Here is a 21,188-nt window from a genome sequence, read left to right on the forward strand (position 1 = left end):
TTTGAAAAATGGTTGACTTTGGGGGTTTAGATTTACTATCCCTTACCCCCAAATTAAGCAACATTGGTTAAGTGCTGGAGTCGGGGATGCTGATTTACTGTTCAAACTCCAAACTAAGCAACATTGGGGGCATGTGGGACTACTGGAATATATTGACGGTTCACATTTCAAGCATTGGTGAAAGTGTTGGGCTCTGGGGTGAGGGTGTCTGGTTCACTATTCCTATTCCAAAGTAAGGCACAATGGGGAAAGTGATGGAATTGTTTGGGGTAGGGAGGGCGGGTCAGATTTACAACTCTAACTCCAAACACCGAGGAAAGTGCTGGACTTTGGGGGGCTCCAATTTGCTAGTCCACTTCAATCCAAGCAACGCTCAGGAAAGTGTTTGGCCCAGGGAGGGTTATATTTACCAATCCCTCTCGAAACTAGACCACATTTGCAAAAGTGTTGGACTCTGTATGGGTTAGACTGATTAGTCCTAGTCCACACTCAGCAACGCTGGAAGTGTTCTAACATACTACCCCCACCAGTTTAGATTTACTATCCCCACTCCAAACTAAGCAACACTGGGAAGGTGCTGGACCCTGGACTCATGATTTACTATTCTCACACCAAATAGAGCAACATTGGGGAAAATGCTGGACTCTGGGGAAGGGAGGTGGTTGTACTTACTATTCCCACTCCAAAATAGGGAACATTGGAGAAAGTGTTGGACTCTGGGGAAGACAGGTTGGATTTATTTGCTATTCTCATTCCAAATTAAGTAACAGTGTAGAAAGTATGAGACTCTTGGGGGAAGGGTCAGATTTACTATACCCACTCAAAAATAAAAAATAACTGGCAAAAGTGCTGGACTCTGGAGGTATAGTGTTTGACGCATGAAGGGTTACATTTACTATTTTCATTTCAAACTAAGCAACACTGGGGAAAGTGCTCAGCTCTGGGAAGTCAGATTTACTATTAGCACTTCGAACTAAGCAACACTGGTAAAAAGGTTGGAATCTTGGCGACTGGAGTGCTAAGTATTATTAAACCTAAATACAAAAAACTGTATAAAATGATTGTCTCTCGCGGAATAAAAGTTACTTCTCACTCTCCATACTAATCAACATTAAAATAAAAACAAATATTTAAATACATATAGAATACTTAATAATAAATAACAGTAATGTCTTACTATAGCAAAATAGCAAAACTAAATGAATTAAAAAAATCTTTAAAAGTAAAAAAGAATTAAAAAAATCTAATATTTGCCGCAAATGTATAATGAATTTCATTCTCAAAATTTAGCTATATATTTATAACAATCCCCAAAAAAAAATTTCACTTAAAAATGAAACATTTTAAAATATTTAAAAATTATTTCTTAATTCTTTTAAATAATAAAAACATTTTGAAAATCTGTTAAACTAAACCATACACGAATATTTGAAATAAAAATGTAAAATATATAGATTTTAAAACACTGGTCACCGAAAATCCCTATAAAATCAAACTAAATGAAAGATACATTTTTAATTAGTAGTTACAAAAGTTCAAACATAATATTACATTTGGATTAACTGAAAAAAGTAAAAATACCATTTTGAACCACTTTCAGCCCATAACCCCTATAAAATCCATAATCTTATCAAATAAATGTCTGGGTAATAGACACAGATAGGAATTGTCAATTATGTAATTATGCACACACCCGAGTGTCCATCCTCTCCCCCCCACTCCTCAGTGAACATTAAGTACTTTCATGCTGGCTTCTCACTCTGTATAATGATCCACCAAATGTGTATAGTACTGGACCGACTTGGTTGTCAATGGTATATGCTGTTGTTTTTTTTTGTTATTCTCCACAATAAAGAGATTTAAAAAAAAAATCTTATTAAATAAATGTCAAACTAGGCAATTAATAATTTTTAACTAGTAATTATAAAAGTTCATAAATAATATAAAAATTTAAATTAACTGAAAAAAATAAAAATACAATTTTTAAACCATTGCCTGCCCAAAACCCATATAAAATCCATAATCTTATAAAATAAATATCAATAAACTAAAATAAATTAAATTAGACGTTACTTAAAAATACATGTTTCCAATAAAGAAAAACAACAAAACAATTACAGGACATGTATACAAAAATAAAACAATAAATTAAACATTATTAACATTACAACAACATAAATGCAGGTACCCATGATATAATGAGATCGCTATTAATGATTCACACATTTCTAGCCTCAGCATGATTCTACAGCTTATGTGCAAAAAAAACTGTTCTCATTCAGGGACAATGGGTTCTGGGACAGAGTCTTAGCCCTGAAATTATAATTAATCCATGCATTTTATATGTAGTAACACAATGAAAGCCATATCAATGCAACCATGCACAGGCTCAATACAGCACTGTCAACAAAAGCCTGCCTCTGCTGTAGTGTCAAGAGGTAGTTAAGCTTGGATTTGCTTACAAATAAGCAATTGTAACAGCTGTAAATATATTCCTTGCCTTTATAACATATTGTTCCTGAAAGAGCTGCAATATACAGCACAGTTTGTGAAATCACCAAAGGCATGACTCTCCCAGCCATTCTTATGTGAATGTGGACTGGCATTCCTTGTTATCTTCTGTATCTGCGTTATTTTTAGCACTTTTAAGTCAAGATTTTTCTACAAGAAATGCCCATATTTGCCTTGCTCCAGGTACCCTAAAAATCCTTATGATGGATTATCCAAAAACACAACAAAAGAAAGAATGACATCAGTGTATGAGAGAGAAAAAAAATTAAACCTACTAATGGGTTCTATATAATATAGTTTGACTCTTTTTATGGACGTCAGTGCAGGGGCAGCTCCTTAGCAATGGCAAGGGAGCATCACCCCCCCCCCCCGGTTGAGCCAGCAGCAGATAAATAAAACCATAGTTGTTTTATTTTTCTGCTGCTGGCTCAGCCAGCAGTGCAGGGAGGGCTGGGGCTACAGCATGGGAGGTAGGAGGAGGATAGAGTGCACCTAAGTGTGCAAGTGTGTTTGGCCGGCCATCTCAGGCCAGCCAAACACACATGCACACTTAGGTCTCTCCAGCCCAGCTGTGTTTAGCAGCCGGCCTGGAGAAACTGCATAGACCCCAGGACTGTGTCTGAGCGGTGGTCCCAGGCGCTCAGACCAATCCTGGCACTGCTTTCATGCTAAGTTTAGCATGAAAGCAGTGCCAGGATTGCTGGGGAGCCTGTGCAGGTGTCCCAGTGAATGCTGCGACACCAGAACATTGAGGAAACAGGGGCGAGACGGCAGGAGATGGTAGTAAGGTAAGACTGTTTTTTTATTTTTTTTATTTTCCCTCTTCGTTTCCACCCCCCTCACCTCTACATCTCTCCCCTTCAGGTTTGTGGTGACCATCCCTGCATCAGTGTGCTTCCCATATTTTTACTTAAATAATCATAATGTAGTGTACTGTAGAAATTACTGATTACTTCTGTCACAAATATACTGTCAGAACAATGTTTCAAATTATTATATTTTGGGAGGTTCTGTGTTGTCTGGGAGTGTGCTTTAACCCCAATATAAAAAGGTACTATCTGGGCAAACCTGAGACAGGAATCGAGCAGTGAAACCGACGCAAAATCTTGTTGGGATGATGGCAATTCCCCTCTTCTTCCAGCGGTTATGCCTGGAAAGAAAAAGCCAAGTTAAATTATTTTTATTTTTTCATCAAATCTTTTTATCATAGTGCAAAGGATGAAGGATTCAAAACTGAGGAGTAAACATAGAAGCTCATATAGCCATTTTGGTCACAAAAATAGAAACAGAAATCTGCCTTCACAGACAATATATCACTCAAGTTCATAGTGCCCATACTCTCACTGCAGGCCCTATTGCCCCTTTTGGAGAAATATTAAGCTGTCACAGGCTTACAAATAAATATTGCCAAGTTTGAGGGTCTAGTTGTAGTGGGGGGAGGGGTCCCTGGCAGAAACACTGACCAAAATAATCCAATTTTGCTGGACAATAAACTCCATCAAGTATCAGGGAATCCAACTGATGCCCAATCTCCAACTCTGCATAAGGACAAATTTCAAATTCCTCCTTCATGAAGATAAGCTAACCCTAGTGGCGTGGTAAAATCAAGTGGGATGGATCGCGGCCCTTAAAATGACTATTCTACTATGTATCCTTTATACGTTCTAGGCCATGCCCATTCCCATCAGCAGGGAAGACATATCACAGCTTCAGGAAGTTTCCATACACTACATCTTGAGGGGCCAGTGCTCAGGACTTGCCTTTAAAATCTTAACGAGACACCACAGGGAAGATGGATTAGGGATCCCACATCTTCTGCACTACTATCAAGCATCCCAGTTATGGTATATAACACATTGACTTAAGGCGAAATGAATAAACAGTGGTGCTACATTGAACAAAACCTGGCAGCCAGACCCCTGGGGGACATTTCAAAGAGTATGAGTGGCCGGCTCATGTACATTTTTAGGATCACTAGTGCAATGCTTGCTATTTGGGACTCCACAGAGTATCGGAGTGAGGGGATTAAGCTCATTCCCATCGCCACTCACATCTAATATTCAAAGTGCTTCCTCCAAATCTGGAGGTCAAAGGAATGCTTTAAGATTTGTGGCTTTTATTTTGAAGGGATTCTCACGTTGTTTGAAGATATTAAGCATGAGTATGAGACTCCTAAAACTGAACACTTCCACTAGCTCCAAATTCACAACTGGGTTGCCAAGAGTTGCATTTGAGCTGAAGCCAATAGGAAACTTACAGCTTTTGAGAAGTTCCTTCAAAATCTCACCTCTGTTAAACACTTGGTTTCCAGAATCTGTAGCATACTGAACAACCCATCATCAACATGCAAATCTATATTCAAATGACAGTGGGAAAAAGTGGCATGAGATATTCCTTCATACCAATAACTTTGCCCTCCATGCCCAAGGTAGAACACCCGTGTGAGAAATTGGGTTCCTGGTTGAGGGGGCTGTGAGTCTTTCAAACCAACAGCACAATCCTTCCCAGGGTGAATCACAAAAGTCATAAAGCTAACCGTGCCTTACCCTCTGGTAGTTTAACACAAAAGCAGTCAGGCTTAACTTACAGACAAGGAGTAAAATGTTTATGCAGCACTTAAAGAGCACACCACAAGAAATATAAAACACTGATTTAGAAAAATAGAGTACATTTTAATAAATTATTTGACACTAAAACAACAAAATCCAATCAGTAGAACCAGAATTATACATTTATAAAGGTTTTAGTAAAATCTAACACCTAAGAGATCAAAGCACCAACCGCCGACATCTAGTATTGCGAGACTAGGGAAAAGCCGAAGGTTATGGCTGAGTATGATGGAGAGCACTTTAGATACACAAAGTGGATTAGGTCCAGTCTCCACTTACCTTCGGATTTAGAAGAATTTTCAATGAAAAATATCTGAGGAGGTAATGTTCAAGCAGGGCAAGGCAGCTGGTGTTGTCCAAGAAGGAGGTGTCCTCATCAGGAGCTGCTCGACGAAGTTGTGAAGATTTCTATATCAGACTTAGCTCCTGAACAAACGTGACGGAAATCCCATCCTCCATATTACGATCTCAATATAGCCTATGGAGATCGTAATAAGCCAGTCCTCTTTCACAAAAATCTAAAATCTCCAGCGGGACGAAGCTGCAGGCTGTATCCAACAGGGGCTCCATAAGGCCAGACACCCTTCTAAAGAGGAGCCGCTGAACAGGATTTGTTGCTGCAGAGAAGAACGTGGTGGGAGCTCCACAAAGTCAGTGTGACTGATGATTCACCTTGGGCGTATTGGCGAGCAGGCAGGTCCAAGTCTCTCCTAGGGTCTCAGAGCACTTTTGGCTGAAAGGTTTAAATTTGGGCTTTCTGTGCACCTTTAGCATCACTCCCAAGGGCCCAAGACTGAAGGAGTACCACTTGGAGGGTCAGGCCTCACTCAGGCTGGGTCCAGGTGCAGGTTCAAGATGGTTGGAGCCTTTTCTGTACTTGATGCTCTTACCTGACGGCCAGCCAACAAGTCCTTTGAGTCGGTCTGGAAGTCCTACATTTAAGCAGAAGGGCAGGTCTCAGGCAGTAGGACAGTCCTCTCAAGGCACAGGTCAGGCTTCAGGCAGTAAAGTAGTCCTCTTGGAGCTGCATGTCAGTGTGCAGACCACAGGCAGCAGGTCAGATCGTGCAAGTCTTCTGCAGGTCCAGAAGAGAACTGAAGAATGAGTCTGAGCATACTATTTTACAACTGGTGCATGCTTCAAGTATAAGAAACCTCTGGAGTTTTCCCCCATAGATGTGTCTGGAATTTCAATAGCATAGTATAAAGTTATTTGTGTGTGTGCTCAAGCAGAGCCTTTGAAGTGGAAAAGGTGCTGTGCACAGCTTTGCACCCCATCCCTCTATCCTACCAGAGTGGACAATACTGCCACCACCCAGCCCCTCTATTGTGTGGCTGTCTGGGAGGAATACACAAGGGGCACGGAATACACAAATGCCAACTGCAATAACACCTAGTCATGTGATCCAGGAACAGGCTGCAGGGATCAAATGGTTAGGACAAGAAAATGCCAACTTTCTAAAAGCGGCATTTTCAGAATTGTGACTTTAGGTATGACTTTTGCATACTGATGATTGGGTGGTATCCAGAGACATGGTATTTGCCATTAAAAAAGGAGTAAAGTACACTTAATTTGTTTCCTGAAGTTTATCAGCAGGGGTGAAGGGTAAATTAAAGTTGACCAGAATCGTGAGCCAAGAGTGGTGGGGAGACAAAACTTGCACAATCATTAAAACGATTGGTACGGTAATAGAAATATGGAGCAACTCATCATTTTTGAGGTTCTCAGAGGCAAAGATGATGTCCATCCAGACAGTCCGGGGAAGTGTAACCCCATGAACGTAGCTTCATGAGCACGCAGATTGATAATTTAATGCCTGTTTGTGGGAGAATATTGTCTTGTTATGAAGAAGGTAGCAGACAACTGTGAAGACCACTGAAATACATTGACATGAATGTGATTCTAATCCACGTAGTAGCATGCTGTAGTAGACTATGACTTTGATGGAAATGTCATGCAGCCTATATGAAAACTGATGGGATCAGTAATGTTGTAATAGACAATTGTGTGCTGTCTGATGTGTCTCTCCCAGTTTTGAGAGCTTTTTAAGGTTTTATCAAGATATTTGTGTGCGCCAGTTTATGAGAATGAATGTGGGGCTGAGTTTTTTTTTTAATGAACTGTGAATAACCTGAGCAGAATACGTGTAGTGGAATGTTCATGAAATCACTGTGTCATTACAAGATAAAGTCCTTATATTGATTATTCACGAGTTTGTGATCCTGGTATTGTTCTGGTGCTGATCTGACCATTACTGCGGTGATGAGTGGTATAGTTTTCAGTGAGAGTTTAAGTCATGAGTACACGTGTATTGAGTGGATATCCCAGGGGAACGTTTGTGTTTGCCAGGACAAGAAAATGACAACTTTCTGAAAGTGGCATTTTCATAACTGTGTATTATAGTCTGACTTTACCCTTTGAGAAGATTTTAAAGTACAATTATTTAAACACCAAACATGATATGTCCACCTATTTCTAAACAAGTTATCACTTATTAAGTGCAATAGATTAATCCAATGTTATCCTATGGTAGACGTAGGCCTCACAGTAGTGAAAAACAATTTATTCTTTACTACAAGGACACCCCCCCCACAATGAATAACCCAATTTCTTACAAGCAACAAAGGAGAAGTGGATAAGGAAGATTGTGAAGAAGCGTATGTCTTTGCCACAGAATGAACAAAGAGAAAGGCACTATATTGCTATTGTGCTGAGGAAATTGAAAGTGAATTTTTTTTCTTAAGGAACAAATGCTAGAGAATCTGGGATAATGCAGTAACAGGATAGGTTCAAAGGAATGCTACTATTTATGTGGCAAATGATGGCAAAAGATGGTCATCTTTATTGGAATGGGAAAAAACGGACCCAAGCATACAACTTGATCCCAACCTCACTGATCAAGTGACATAATTCCTATAAAGTGGGAAATTTGCTAGAAGAAATATGAGAGGATAAAAGTCTTTGCTGCAATCTTATAAAAAATAAAGCGCTGTACCAAAACGATAATATAGAAGGAAAAGGTATTTCACTATGTGCATAAAGTGCCTGTAGAATTGAAGAATAATGGAAAAGAGTGTTAAAAACAAAATATTTAAACATCACTGAAGAAGTTTACAGCTCAGAATGGTTGGTTCAGATTGTCCGAGGAAGGAAGTCCCACAGGAATTTGGGAAGATTTGCATGACTTGGAACTTCATCAGGAGTCACATCATATTACATCCTTTGGGACACATCAGAGACCCTAAATTATAAGAGGATGCCATTTTTGCATTGTGTCTCCTGATTTTCAGTGGTCCATGAACATTTTGTTCAGGAATTTGAAAGGAGTTACTTAATCTGATACAATATCTTTGTTTCTGGTCTAACTGTTAGAGAACGTGGTAAAGTGTACTTGAGATGGTCGTAGGCATGTTCAGGGAAGGCAGTTTGATTCTGAGAAGAATAAATTGTAGGATGGGTTGGTAAAGGGTTATTTGCCTAGGCTGTCATGTATGCATGAAAGGCATCAAGTTAACAGTGTCTAGTGAATGCTTTTATGGCTGCCCCGAGTTTTATGTTAGGTTTGTGCTCCACTTTGCACAGGAGAGCACACAGTTAAGAGTGGTCCAGAAGAAGAATGAAATGTGGGGTAAAGCTTTTGATAAGATTAAAAGTGATATAGTGGTGGCTGAGCCACTGACAGCATTAAACATCAAGGACTAAACGATAATGGTGACTAATGACATCAGAAATGGGCCTGGAACAGAGTTACTGCAGAATGTAGGTGTTGTCATTGATAACCATTCAAGGCCTTACTGTATGGTTTATGAAATATGCAAGCGCACAAAGAACAATCATGACATATATATTTTATACAAAAGATTCTGTTTAATCAGGTTTCTCAAAGACTTAGGCCCTTATTACACAGCCCATTAATTCCAATGCGGCCAATAACTGGAATTACCGGCCCCATAAAATGACCCGGTTTAAATTCACCCTCAGATTTTGGCTGCCAGAAGTAGCCAAAACCTCAAAGTCCAATTCCATGGAAAATAAGGAATCAGGGCAGAAAAAGAACTCCTCATTCACTATGTACTCAGCAGAGATAATGGTAACCCTGGTATCAGGCTGCTCGTACGGAGTACTTACAGATTAACTTGAATGTCTCGGAGAATTGATGGTGGATGTGAGTAAAGGGGAAAATATTATGTATTGAAGAATTGAAGGATGGGGTATTACAAGGACCTATGAAATTTGGATGAATAAAATTGGAACTCCCTCAATTGTGTGTGAATAGCATCCTTAAACTCATTGTAAAACTGTTGATAGTAAAAATTTAAATTCTGGTTGTGATAGTAAAAATTAAAGTTGTAATTGAGAATATTTTATAATTAATATACATATTATTCATTGAGTATAGAGTAGTGTGAAACGTATGTTTTTAATTGCTTGTAATGGTTTTTGCTATAATACAATTATGAATATCCTATGTGGGGTGTAGCAAGGTTTTTTCCAACCACATATGGAATCAAACCTACTTAAAGACATGAAAATCAGTCATAAAAAAGACAAAACGTGGCGAGAGGGCTGCTTGCAAATATCTCAGTCAAGTGCAGTTACTGGGCTTGCATTCTACTAATCATTTTAAGCCCAACGTCCCCCTTCAGATGTGGAGTAATCATATGTAAATCAGTCTAGGTCCCGCTACAAAAGCAGTACTTATAAACTTTGAGGGACATTATAGAGGGGGTGAGTACGGAGGACTGAAATGTCAAACTAACCAGCATTTAAGTATTATTTTTTAGCATTAAATAAATCTGCTTTCACCGTGCATTGTGAAAGGCCTAGCTGCGTAATAGTGTAATTTATAAAGAACGCTGACTAAAAGACGTGCCCATATTTATACTTTTGTAGCGCCGTATTTGCGCCACTTTTTGACGCAAAAACCGCGCAAACTTTCAAAATACAATTGTATTTTGCAAGTTTGCGCCGTTTTTTGCGTTAAAAAGCGGCGCAAATGCGGCGCTAAAAAAGTATAAATATGGGCCTTGTAATGCGTCACGATGAAGACTGCAGAGGTTTACATGTTATGTTGGTGGTCTCGTGAAGCGTTTTAAAAAAATCAAACTAGCCAAGCTCTGGCTTCGGGAATAAGACAAACTTCATTCTCACGGTATGTATCTATTTAGTGAAAAAATGAATTGGTAAAATTAGACCTGTATTACAACTGCATTGGTACTGATGCAGTAATTTCATACCCATGATTAGTAATGCATAGAAGACTGGAAATCCAAGGATGTAAAGTTACCTCAGCATTACAAGTACTGATGTATGCAATGGGGGCTGGCCAGGGAAATTTGTAATGCTAGACAATTTTTCATGGATAATTATCGTACTGCTGGCCTGAAATTCATCAGGTTTTGCCTGCTCAATTTGTTCCTGCAAATGCCTGCGTAACACTACATGGGGAATGGCTACATGCGTTTTTACCCCTTAACTCTAAATTCCGATTCCATTGGTAACAGGTATTACCAGGATTTCTAAAGGCCTTGTATTAAGGAAAATTAATTTTATTTTCTGCCTCATAAGAATAGGTTCTGCAAAATGTAACATATGACTACCATTCAGAAACCAATTATCCTGCTCCCTGGACCTCATGCTGTACACCTTTATTAGATCCCCTTAAACCATTTCCACCAGGGGAGATGGGAAGCTTTACCCAAGACAGTTGGTTTCTTGAGCCCAGAATGTCTTCTGCTTTGACAGGTTTCAGTCTGTGACAGTGACATTGATGATATGTTCGGACAAAGAAGTGACAGGTTGTATCTGCATTTTGTTTTGAGGACCCCTTGGAAAGGAATGTGAAACACTTGCAAAAAACAGGCTCACTCACAGAGACACCAACATTTTGTGGTCGTACACAGATGCCCAGAAGGGGCTTCCTCTGGAATCTATTTGACCAGTGTTATCATATACAGGATGAGTCATTCGCCCAAGGTAGGGGCTGATGAGGGGGTGCCTGGAAGGGGAGGGTTTCTCTTGATAATTAGAGGGATTGCGTTTCTCGTTTAACATGGAACAGCTGCATTGGTTTGGCTTTCAATTAAGCTAGAAGCAGCAGAGATGTGCACTAAGACTGCTGAACATCGACAATTTAGATAACGTGAAATAGGGCCTCAATGGATACATGTTACCATCAACAAGAACTATGCCACCAAGCTCAAAATTAAAGGGGATGTACGTGAATCTTCTAATAATACTTTAAGGGAACACCAGTGATCATTGGCAGCTTGTAAAGATACTACTTGCAAATCACTTTTGTGAATACCAAATAATTGTAAACTTACACAAAAGTATAATTTTACTTTGTGCATCAGTCCCACAGCCTTTACGTAGTTTTCAAAAATAAGTATAACCCCAATTCTGGAGCAGGGTTGGGGTGGTTAGGATGGATATCGGGATGTTAATCCAGCGCATAAAATGAGGCCTGTTGCCTGGTGTTTTTCTTTTGTTCTCTTCTTCATCCCCATTCTAATGTTGTCCTTGCAGAAGGTATGCTGACAGCCACAAAAGGGGCGGGTCTGTCAGCCAGACAGCTCCCTAACCTATCACATAAAATGTATGTAAGACTTGGCAGATTGATTTACTAACAGAGTGCTGTGAAAAACTGTGAGAGTTTCTGAAAGAGTATCTAGGGCCATTTCACAAAAACATTTTCAAATGTAAATTTATATGCTTGAAAAAGGTATTCAAATTTGGTATACAGAACTTTGTACTGATTCAGAAAGGCAGGATTAGCACAGTTTTGCATATTGTTCCTCATTTGTGAGACAGTTATTCAAGCTGCATTGTTTTTTTCCAGCAGACTGAAAACATGGAAGCAATGGGAAGGCAATGCAAAGAAGTGAACAGAGGCATAACTAGGCTTGGGCGTAATACAAACAGGGGTCTCTTACCAAGCCTAAATCAATGGTGCAAAATGTGCCGTTCCAAAGTCAATAGTGATGTTTGGTACTTAAAATAAATAAACAAAACACATCATTTCCTTCATGTGACTCAGTGTTCAGAAATCCAAGCTGCCTTGGAAGTACCAGTAAGGGCTCATTTGAAGTTTCAAACCCACTTAGGGCTGCAGGCTATATTCTCTTGAATGTTTCCCTCTGATATTTGGTGTGCATGGATTACAAGAATCAGCAGTGCTCTGGCAGACCAAGGGTGAGGACCTCAAGCACCTAGTTTCTGTGGGCCATGTAGCAAAGTGCCTGAGATGGGGACCCATAGGCCAGAGAGGGCTCCAATTCTTGCCTGTATGAATGAGGTCTGGCTAGGCCCCAGGTCAGAACCCAGGCAGGTCGTGGGTTGGTAGCCCCTGTCCTGGGCTCGGTTCCCTGGCTCGCCAGGTCTCAAAGTTCCCAGAACACGCATGCCTGGGAAGGCCTCCCCTGCTTGCTTGGGATAAGAATCTCTAGCCAGGTCCAGGGACAGAGCCCTAGTGGGTCCCATGTTGAAAGCCGCTGGCCTCTGTTGCTTGATCCACTGTGTCTCAAAGCGCCCATAACTGGGTCCCATAATACCAGAGAGGCCTCCCCTACTTTTCTGGGTTCATAAGTTCGGACTGGGTCCTGGGCCAGAGATCCATGAGGACTCCTAATAACCCCTTGCCTGGTAACCAGCTCGGGCTTTAAGAACCTGAGCCTCATAGTGGCAGTCCCTTCCAAGGGTGAGTGGAATCCTTTTTCATAAAAACACAGAGCGGCAAGATGGCTGGTTACTTCGAGCCCCTGACCCTTGTTGCGGTCCATGCATTCCTATAGCAAGCCCAGATACCCGAGCTGTCCTGGAAGTCCCGCTAAGAGCTCATTAGACCCTTTGAGCCCATCCAGGGCTCCAATAGGTAGGGAGCATTTTCTCCGATGGCCCCCTCGATTATTTGATGTGCATGGATTACAAGAATGGGGTTTGGCCTTGATCCAGAATATAAGGGACTGAGTACTCCGGACCCCTTGTCGTCTGGTAGTTTCCCACCAGGTGCTACCAGGACCTGGGCCCCTGGCACCCTGAGTCTACGACTGCCCACCAGTCCTATCCACTGGGTGTTTCCTTTGAGCCTTGCTACCCGGAGCGCAGGCAGGGATGCAAAGCTGACATTCCCATGCAGGACAGCCTACTTAGGGACAGTTAAGCCAGCACTGTAGTCTGACTGCAATGTAAACATCCAGATGAAGGCTAATTTTGACTCTCCAGGCTCAGCCAGGCCTCCAGAAGCTGGATATATTTGCTCCGACTGCCCCCTTTTACTAAGTGTGCACGGTCTTTCGCCCAAAAAACACGATCCTAGGGGCCTCAGTCTGTGGTTGCCATCTAGACCTGTCGAATGGCCATTTTCTCCAAGTTTTGCTTCCTTAAGAGCAGGCAGGGATACAAACTGAAAATCTTCATGCAGAACAGTCTTGCTCAGGAGTGATTTAGCTGTCACTGTACTCTTATCAGCTGGGCAGACTTGGTCTATTTACGGATGGAATGCTTGGCCTAATCCCGCCTGGAATATCTGACTCGTGGGTTTGTCTTTTGTGAAGACCACTCAGGAGAGTGAAGGCCAAGCAGCCTGGCAGCTTGTTAAGTGGTCTGACTAGAGTGGATGGAGTCTGGTGGCACTAGCCCCAGATGCTGTCAGGTGGTCTGGGCCCTGCAACTCTGTCCATTGTCCTTCACCACCCAGTGCATTTCCAGAGTACCTCAGAATGACTGCAGCACCTCTGTGTCTTGCTCAGGCTGAGCCCCGGCCAGCTTCTCCATTCTGTTGTTGCCGAGCAGCTGGGCATGCTGGTGCCTGTGTAACTGCCCTGCCCTGTCGGACCACAGCACACAAGCAGGTGTTCTCAAAGCTGGATTCCGAGAGGTGTGGATGGGCATGTTGCTTCTCCTCCCATCCAGCAGGTGGGACTTTCTGGTTGATCCTGCCAGTAGCATACTCCTATCTCAGATTTCAAGCCATGCACATTTAAGGACCCACAGTCGATGCTGTGAAACTGCAGATGGCTCATTGAATCACTTATTGTTCCTTTGATCGCTCTAGATGTTATTTGGATAACTGTGATAATTCTAAAACTAATACATGCTGATGAGCGCCGCTGCTGGCGTATGTGCATTTATCAGACCAAGACAAAAACGGGAGTGCCTGATTGTTTTGTTGACTCTGGATAACCTTGGGCTGACCGCTCATCCCTGTGACAGCAACAATACACAGGGCTGTCTGTCCTCTCAACTTTTGATTGTACTATATCTCCCTACCATGTTGATAACAGGTAATGGGAAATCAGGGCTCAATTACAAAAACAGAGCCTGAGAAACTGCTACCACACCCAAGGAAGGCAGCAGGTGCACTAGTTACCCACTCCTGACTCAGGTAGGTAGTGACAAAAATAATAATGCAGGACCCATGCTAGGCCCTGTAATTGGAAAAGGTACACTTTAAATTAGTTAACGAGGATCCATAGGAGGGCAAGTCTGGTGCCAGCTGCTGTACTAAATCCAGCTCCAATAGCGTTTGCTAATGTTGCTGCAGTTAAAAAGCTTGTAGTTGATCTTGGGATCAAGCTCGTGGTCTGCCGCGAGGCGAGCTACCACCTGTCTCAGCCCCTGCCTCTCGGTGCTCCCTTGATGTTCATGAATTCGTTTTCTGGAGGTTGGAAGCATTTACTTTGACAATTTAGAGTGTTCAAAGCAGGTTGGTCGCCTGAATACTTCAGCTAATAATAATGGAATAGGAGTCTGGTTCTAATTTGTTGGTTTTCAGAACTAGTGCCAAGATTAGAAGGGATGGTAAGGGGCATTTGTATCATGCCACTAGGATGAAATTCCTGGGCCAATGCAAGATGAATCAAAGCAAAAGCATTTGCCGAGAAGGGACTACTTCCCTTCGGTAATGCCTCATCTGGTAGAGACAATATCTAGCTGCAGATTTCTTACCTGTGAATTCTCCCCAGGTGTCAGACTGGATCCGGAAGATTTCGTAGTCAGTAGGTGCTGTTGATCAGCTCCAGTTCCTATATAGGCCCGACCCAGATGCTCTTATTGTTAGTCCTTTTCTTTCTGTGCCAGCCAGTGCTGATCTAAGAGAAGAGATACCCCTCACTCGTTTTTTGACTGGTCTTTTTCAACTGCTGTCAAACTCTTTTTGAGAACTTCCTCTGGTGTGTTGAGCGATGTCTTCTAGGAAGACAGGTTTCAAGCCCTGCAATTCTTGTCATCAGGTGATGTCCATGACGGATCTGCAACTCGTGTGCTTGTGGTGTCTGGAGCGTGACCACAACCCAAAGTTGTGGTTCGTGTGCCAGGCCATGCATCCAAAGGCTTTGAGGGAAGGGTCCCTAAAGCTAGGCTGATGGTGGATTTGCATGCAACTCCAAGCAGGTCAAGAGGAAGGTCCTGGGACTGGTCACAGAGGTCGAGGTAGCCGTCGTCCTACTTAAAGTCCTCAGACGATCAGGTAAGTCCAGACACAAGAGAAAAGCAAGAGGTCAAAGCACTCTTCCACATCTCCTCATCTGTCGACTGACGCAATGAAGGAGAGTTGTCATTCTAGGCCTCGTTCTTTGGAACCTGTGTCTGGGCCGACTCTGCGCCTCCCCAAATTTTCAGGAGCCAGAGCAAACCCTGCCTATCTCAAACAGTTTTAAGAGGCCAGGCGCCTACTTTTTGGTCAGTCTGACCTTGCTGAAGCGTCATTCATAATTTGATTTATGGCCATACCTAGTCATAACTTTGTGAGCATTCTGAAAAACTGAATGTCGTTCCCACAGCTACTTGGACTTCCAAACATACACACAAAGTAATGTATTAAAGGAGGCTTCAGAAAGGATCTTCGGAATCTGCATGTAGAATATTGGAAGACACCAATGAATATAGGACATTACAATGCAGGCCTTAACTCTGCATGCCTTTACTCCTTGGGCGTTAAAACATGTTTACCTTTACATTAACATCACTTGTAATACCCCCGTGGTAATGTTTGATGTTAATATATATATTGTTTTTGGTGGAGGGGTCTGTATTGGGGGTATCAAACCCCCTTTTTTAAACTTCTCTTAGCTCCCTTTATCTCTGCCCACTCATCTCTAACAACACCTTTACTTTTTAACCTCTACTAACTCTTCTGCCCTCAAAGTAACCTTTACCCCATTACTTCTACCCACCCATAAATCCTAAAATCACCCTGTCCTCCATTCACCTCTAACCACTCCTGAATCCTAAAATCTCACTTACATTCACTTAGCTCTCCTCACCAAATCTCCCTTACCCTCTCTATCTCTACCCACCTCAATCCCTAACAAACCTTTTACTTTTACCTACCCCTAAACCCTAAAATAACCATTTACCTCCCTTTTATATCTACATTTCCTTAGATCCCTAAACTCACCAGTACATCCATACACCCCTCTCCACCACTTACCCCTAAAATTAACTCTACCCTATTTACCACTAACCATCACCTCTGTCCTTCCTTAAATCCTAAAATATATTTTACCCTTAAATGAACCTCCCTATTTTTTTTTTACCTCTACCCGCACCTTTACCTGCAGAGTAAAGTACTGTGTAGTAAAGATTGCATGATGTAGGCAAAATCCCATAAGGAAGCACTTACCTGAGTGGTACTTACCTGTGTTAGGACTCATGCAGAGTAAATTCCGCAGAGTAAGGTTTGCATAACAACACCAATGTATAGAATGACATTCATACAATCAGGTTGATCTCTTGCACGTGCAAAATAGATTTGTGAATCCAGTAGTAAACTTTGAAACTATGCAATGCTTATGTATATGCCTGCACATCATGAGACACAATATTTTTAAGAGTCAGGTAATCAGCGTGTATATCAGCGTAACCAAAGAAGCATTGTCATGGCACACTTGGTCTCTGACACCTAGAGACAATTAGTTTTCTTTTAGCATTCACCCTACAAATAAATAAAATTAATTAAAAAAAAAGTAATGTCCCTTTGTGGAGCTGGTGTGTTGCCATGTGTAGCAGGTTCTCAATGATATATTTTATTAGATGCCCAGACTGCTATGGAATCATTATGAGATACTGTGATGTCACTGCCTAGATCTGTGATTTTCCTCCAGAAGCCTTTACATCATTGCCTCAGTTTTTGAGCACACTCCTCAAATGCTATGCCAATGACAGATATTCTTAATATCAGTACAAGACAGTTGCATCAACGGTAGATGCCCTAACATCACTACCAGTTACGGCTTTATTAGTACCTGACACTCTAATGATGAGTGGCATTACCCACACATTGTGTGAATATGTATGTGTAAGTGAGCCTATGTTTGCAAGAATGTGTGTATTTGGTCATAGTTAAGAGATCTGTGCCTCATGAGTTCATATAAATCATGATAGGAGCCATTCTTAAATGGTTCATCAGTTATTTGGCAAAGTGCTGGCTGTTCCTTACATGATGGCCCATTACTAACATTGTTAGCATTCTTTTAGACATGATAGAATCCTTAGGCTGATGGCTCTTAAATGTAATTTCTATGCTTTTTTGGGGACACATTGGCTCCCCTATCACATTGGTGCATCAGTGAGCGTTCTGGTAATTATTGGTGTCATGCTGGCTAACCCTATTGTGATGATTGAACTGTGACATTCTTGGCCAAATGATGGCTATCCCTGCATAACAGTTACCAATCAGTGACATATTTATTCCACTGCGTGCCACAATCATGGATTCCTAGGATAACAGTGGCTCATTCTTGACCTATATATGGTCCTTCCTGGCAATATTCTACCAAACCAGCTATAACTGTGCATTACCCTTGCTATATTATGTTCACTCTAGTTAAATATTACTCTTTACATTCTTGACATAGTTTTGCCTATACTGGAATAATGTGTGTGAAGGTTTTTGACTTAAGATGAACATCACTAGTATTTGATGATTATACATTTCAATGAAAGCCAGAATCTATGCATGTGTGATAGTATACATAGGTCTCTGGCAAGCTGATATGCTAAAAATTAAAATCTGATACTTCAAGACAAAAAATCATTGTTGTATTTCAAGTTGAAATATCTTCAGTTTTTAGAATCTGGGGACATTTTGCTTCAAGTCAACTTCTGAAATATACATAAACCAATATCTTTGCAATTATCCAAGCTGAGGAGATTTAGTGAGTCATTACAACCCTGGTGGTCTTTGACTGCCAGGGCTGTTCTGTCCGAAGCACCGCCAACAGGCTGGCAGTGCTTCCTTGGGAATTACGACCGCGGCGGTCGCACCGTCGGGACCGGCGGTTTCCCGCCACTTTTGTCCCGGCGGTTTAAATCCCCCAGGGCAGCGCTGCCCAGGGGATTACGAGTCCCCCTCCAGCCAGCCTTTTCATGGCGGTTTGAACCGCCATGAAAAGGCTGGCGGAAAGGGGAGTCGTGGGGCCCCCTGCCATGGCCCCATGCAGCTTTTCACTGGGGTGCGACAGGTGCAACTGCACCCGTCGCACAGCCGCAACACCGCCGGCTCCATTTGGAGCCGGCTCCCGTGTTGCGGCCGAGATCCCTGCAAGGTTTCCGCAAGGAACAAGGTTTCCGCCCGCCGGCTCAGCGGGGATCTCCAAATAGGCCCAGCGGGAGTGCGGCTGCATTGGCGGCCGCCCAGCGGTTTTAACTTGGCGGGCGGCAAAATGAGGGCCTTATTAGTGATGATTTTGGTGTCTATGACACCAGAGGGCACCTCCTGGTTTGAATATAATTTCATGACTAGCACAGATGCATTTTATCATGTATATTTATAGTGCTTTTACGATATTTTCACTACTGCAGTCTGAGATGTGATCATATAAGATATGTGTGTTCTGTCTGCTATGTGATCGCTATGTAAATGTAATCATGTGAAGCAGACTCTTATTGTAATTTTAGTGTCAAGTAATGGCTCCTATGGTAAAACTAGACTAGAACTCTGTTCTGGACTTCAAAAGAGAGACTAAACTATGATTGTCGAGAGCCATATTCCCACTCATAGAGAGCTTCCAAGCTTTCTGCGTTCTTGCAAAGTACCTTTTCTATCATAGGTTTTTTAGCATGTTGCTTCTCTTGGTTTTATATGAAGAGAACTAGAAGGATTAAAGTGCAAAGTAAAAATGTGATCTGGGTGAGCTGGTCAGGAATGTACCTTAGAAACCTGTTAGTTCCACTGTGAAGGACTGGATACTGTGAAGCTGTTCAGACACTGATTGCATAATGAAAGAACAACTTCTCCCTGAAGCCACTGTGCCACTCTGCACATAAAAGAACACGTGAAAGGTGCCTCCTAAAGACAGCATCAGATAGGAGAAAAAAAACCTCCTTGGCTATTCTGCAGCTCTATATTGAAAATAAGGATTTACGCAAAAGATGCATCAAACTCTCCTGAACTTCAAAGGAAACAAGGTCTTTCCAGAAGAATATGCAAAGGGAAATCTGACTGCAAGGAACAAAAATCAGGCATGAAATAGAAGCACATGGGCAATGAATGTTAAGAAGAATAAGGTACATAATGTGTTGCGATTAATCCTTAACTCATTAAAGTCTCCTTTATTTATGGCTGAAAGAGGCACTGACATCACAGGATGAAACTCAACTTCACCTTGAATTAGAAAATCTGGTGACAATCTCTGGACAGACCACCATCATGGAAAGGACACTTCAGAAGTGCGAGCCACACACTATCCTTCCAGCACACAGCATTGACAAAACATGTGAAGTAGAAATCTAAGTTTGACATCTTTCTTCTGATGCAGAACTCTGTAGCCCAACCATCACTCTTTCCTGCCAAGACTTCATGCAAATCGTGGAGCATACTGGCACAGTCTAGGCTATGAGGACATGTATACACATGCAGAGCAATGTCGAATTCCAGAGACAAGCTAAATGCACAATAAGAGCACCACCTTCTTCTTGAAAGCAACGACCTCACGTAAGTTCGTAGAATAGATGCAACAACCATGCACTGAAGTAATCCTGGAGTATGATTATTTTATTCATAATAAGTATCTTCTATTTTTAATAGTGGATCATCACAAACCTTTGTACAGAACCACAGTAGTGCTGATTGAGCCCGAGGATTTCGCTATCTTTAGCCTACAAATATAAAACCTTTAATTTCCTCATCATATGAGCTTCTTTTTAAATGCTCAACCTTAACACGTGACTGAGAATCTGTTAGGAAGAAGATGGCTGAAAAAAGCAATTGAAGAAAGAGGCATGTCTTAACTGCATATAACACACTTAGCTAGGATAAATAATAGGGTCATCTGAATGAAACATCACTGGTTTCCACCATTTTCATGGAGAAGCTGAGGGGGTCATTCTGACCCCGGCGGTCATGGACCGCCGGGGCCAGGGTTGGCGGGAGCACCGCCAACAGGCTGGCGGTGCCCCGCAGGGCATTCTGACCGCAGCAGTTTGGCCGCGTTCAGAAGTGGAAAACCGGCGGTCTCCTGCCGGTTTTCCACTTCCCAAATGAATCCTCCATGGCGGCACAGCTCGCTGCGCCGCCATGGGGATTCTGACACCCCATACCGCCATCCTGTTCCTGGCGGTTCTCCCGCCAGGAACAGGATGGCGGTATGGGGTGTCGTGGGGCCCCTGGGGGCCCCTGCAGTGCCCATGCCAATGCACTGCAGGGGCCCCCGTAAGAGGGCCCCACAAAGAATTTCAGTGTCTGCTCAGCAGACACTGAAATTCGCGACGGGTGCAACTGCACCCGTCGCACCTTCCCACTCCGCCGGCTCCATTCGGAGCCGGTGTCCTCGTGGGAAGGGTGTTTTCCACTGGGCTGGCGGGCGGCCTTTTGGCAGTCGCCCGCCAGCCCAGTGGAAAACCCAGAATCACCGCAGCGGTCTTATGACCGCGGAGCGGTGTTCTGGAGGGGGGAACTCTGGCGGGCGGCCTCCGCCGCCCGTCAGGGTTAGAATCACCCCCTGAATGTCAATACCCGTAGAGAATACCCGTAGGCTTCTCTGATACACCACTAAATTATTAGACTATTACTAGTGCTCCTTCAGAATCTTTACATCTGTACCCTGCCACTCCTATAGTTTGGACTTG

At 42.4% G+C, this 21,188-nt stretch overlaps 1 protein-coding gene across 1 annotated transcript in view; it reads right to left on the reverse strand.

Moving 5' to 3' along the window:
* The window catches only part of LOC138295473 (xanthine dehydrogenase/oxidase-like), a 794,335-nt gene that overhangs the window by 209,339 nt on the left and 563,808 nt on the right, over window positions 1-21,188 (reverse strand). Inside the window, exon 27 of the mRNA XM_069233806.1 lies at window positions 3,580-3,661. Coding sequence (XP_069089907.1) covers window positions 3,580-3,661 — 82 coding nt within the window. The remainder of the gene's footprint in view (window positions 1-3,579; window positions 3,662-21,188) is intronic.

The sequence above is a fragment of the Pleurodeles waltl genome, chromosome 5 (assembly GCF_031143425.1).
Source record: "Pleurodeles waltl isolate 20211129_DDA chromosome 5, aPleWal1.hap1.20221129, whole genome shotgun sequence".
Taxonomy (NCBI): domain Eukaryota; kingdom Metazoa; phylum Chordata; class Amphibia; order Caudata; family Salamandridae; genus Pleurodeles; species Pleurodeles waltl.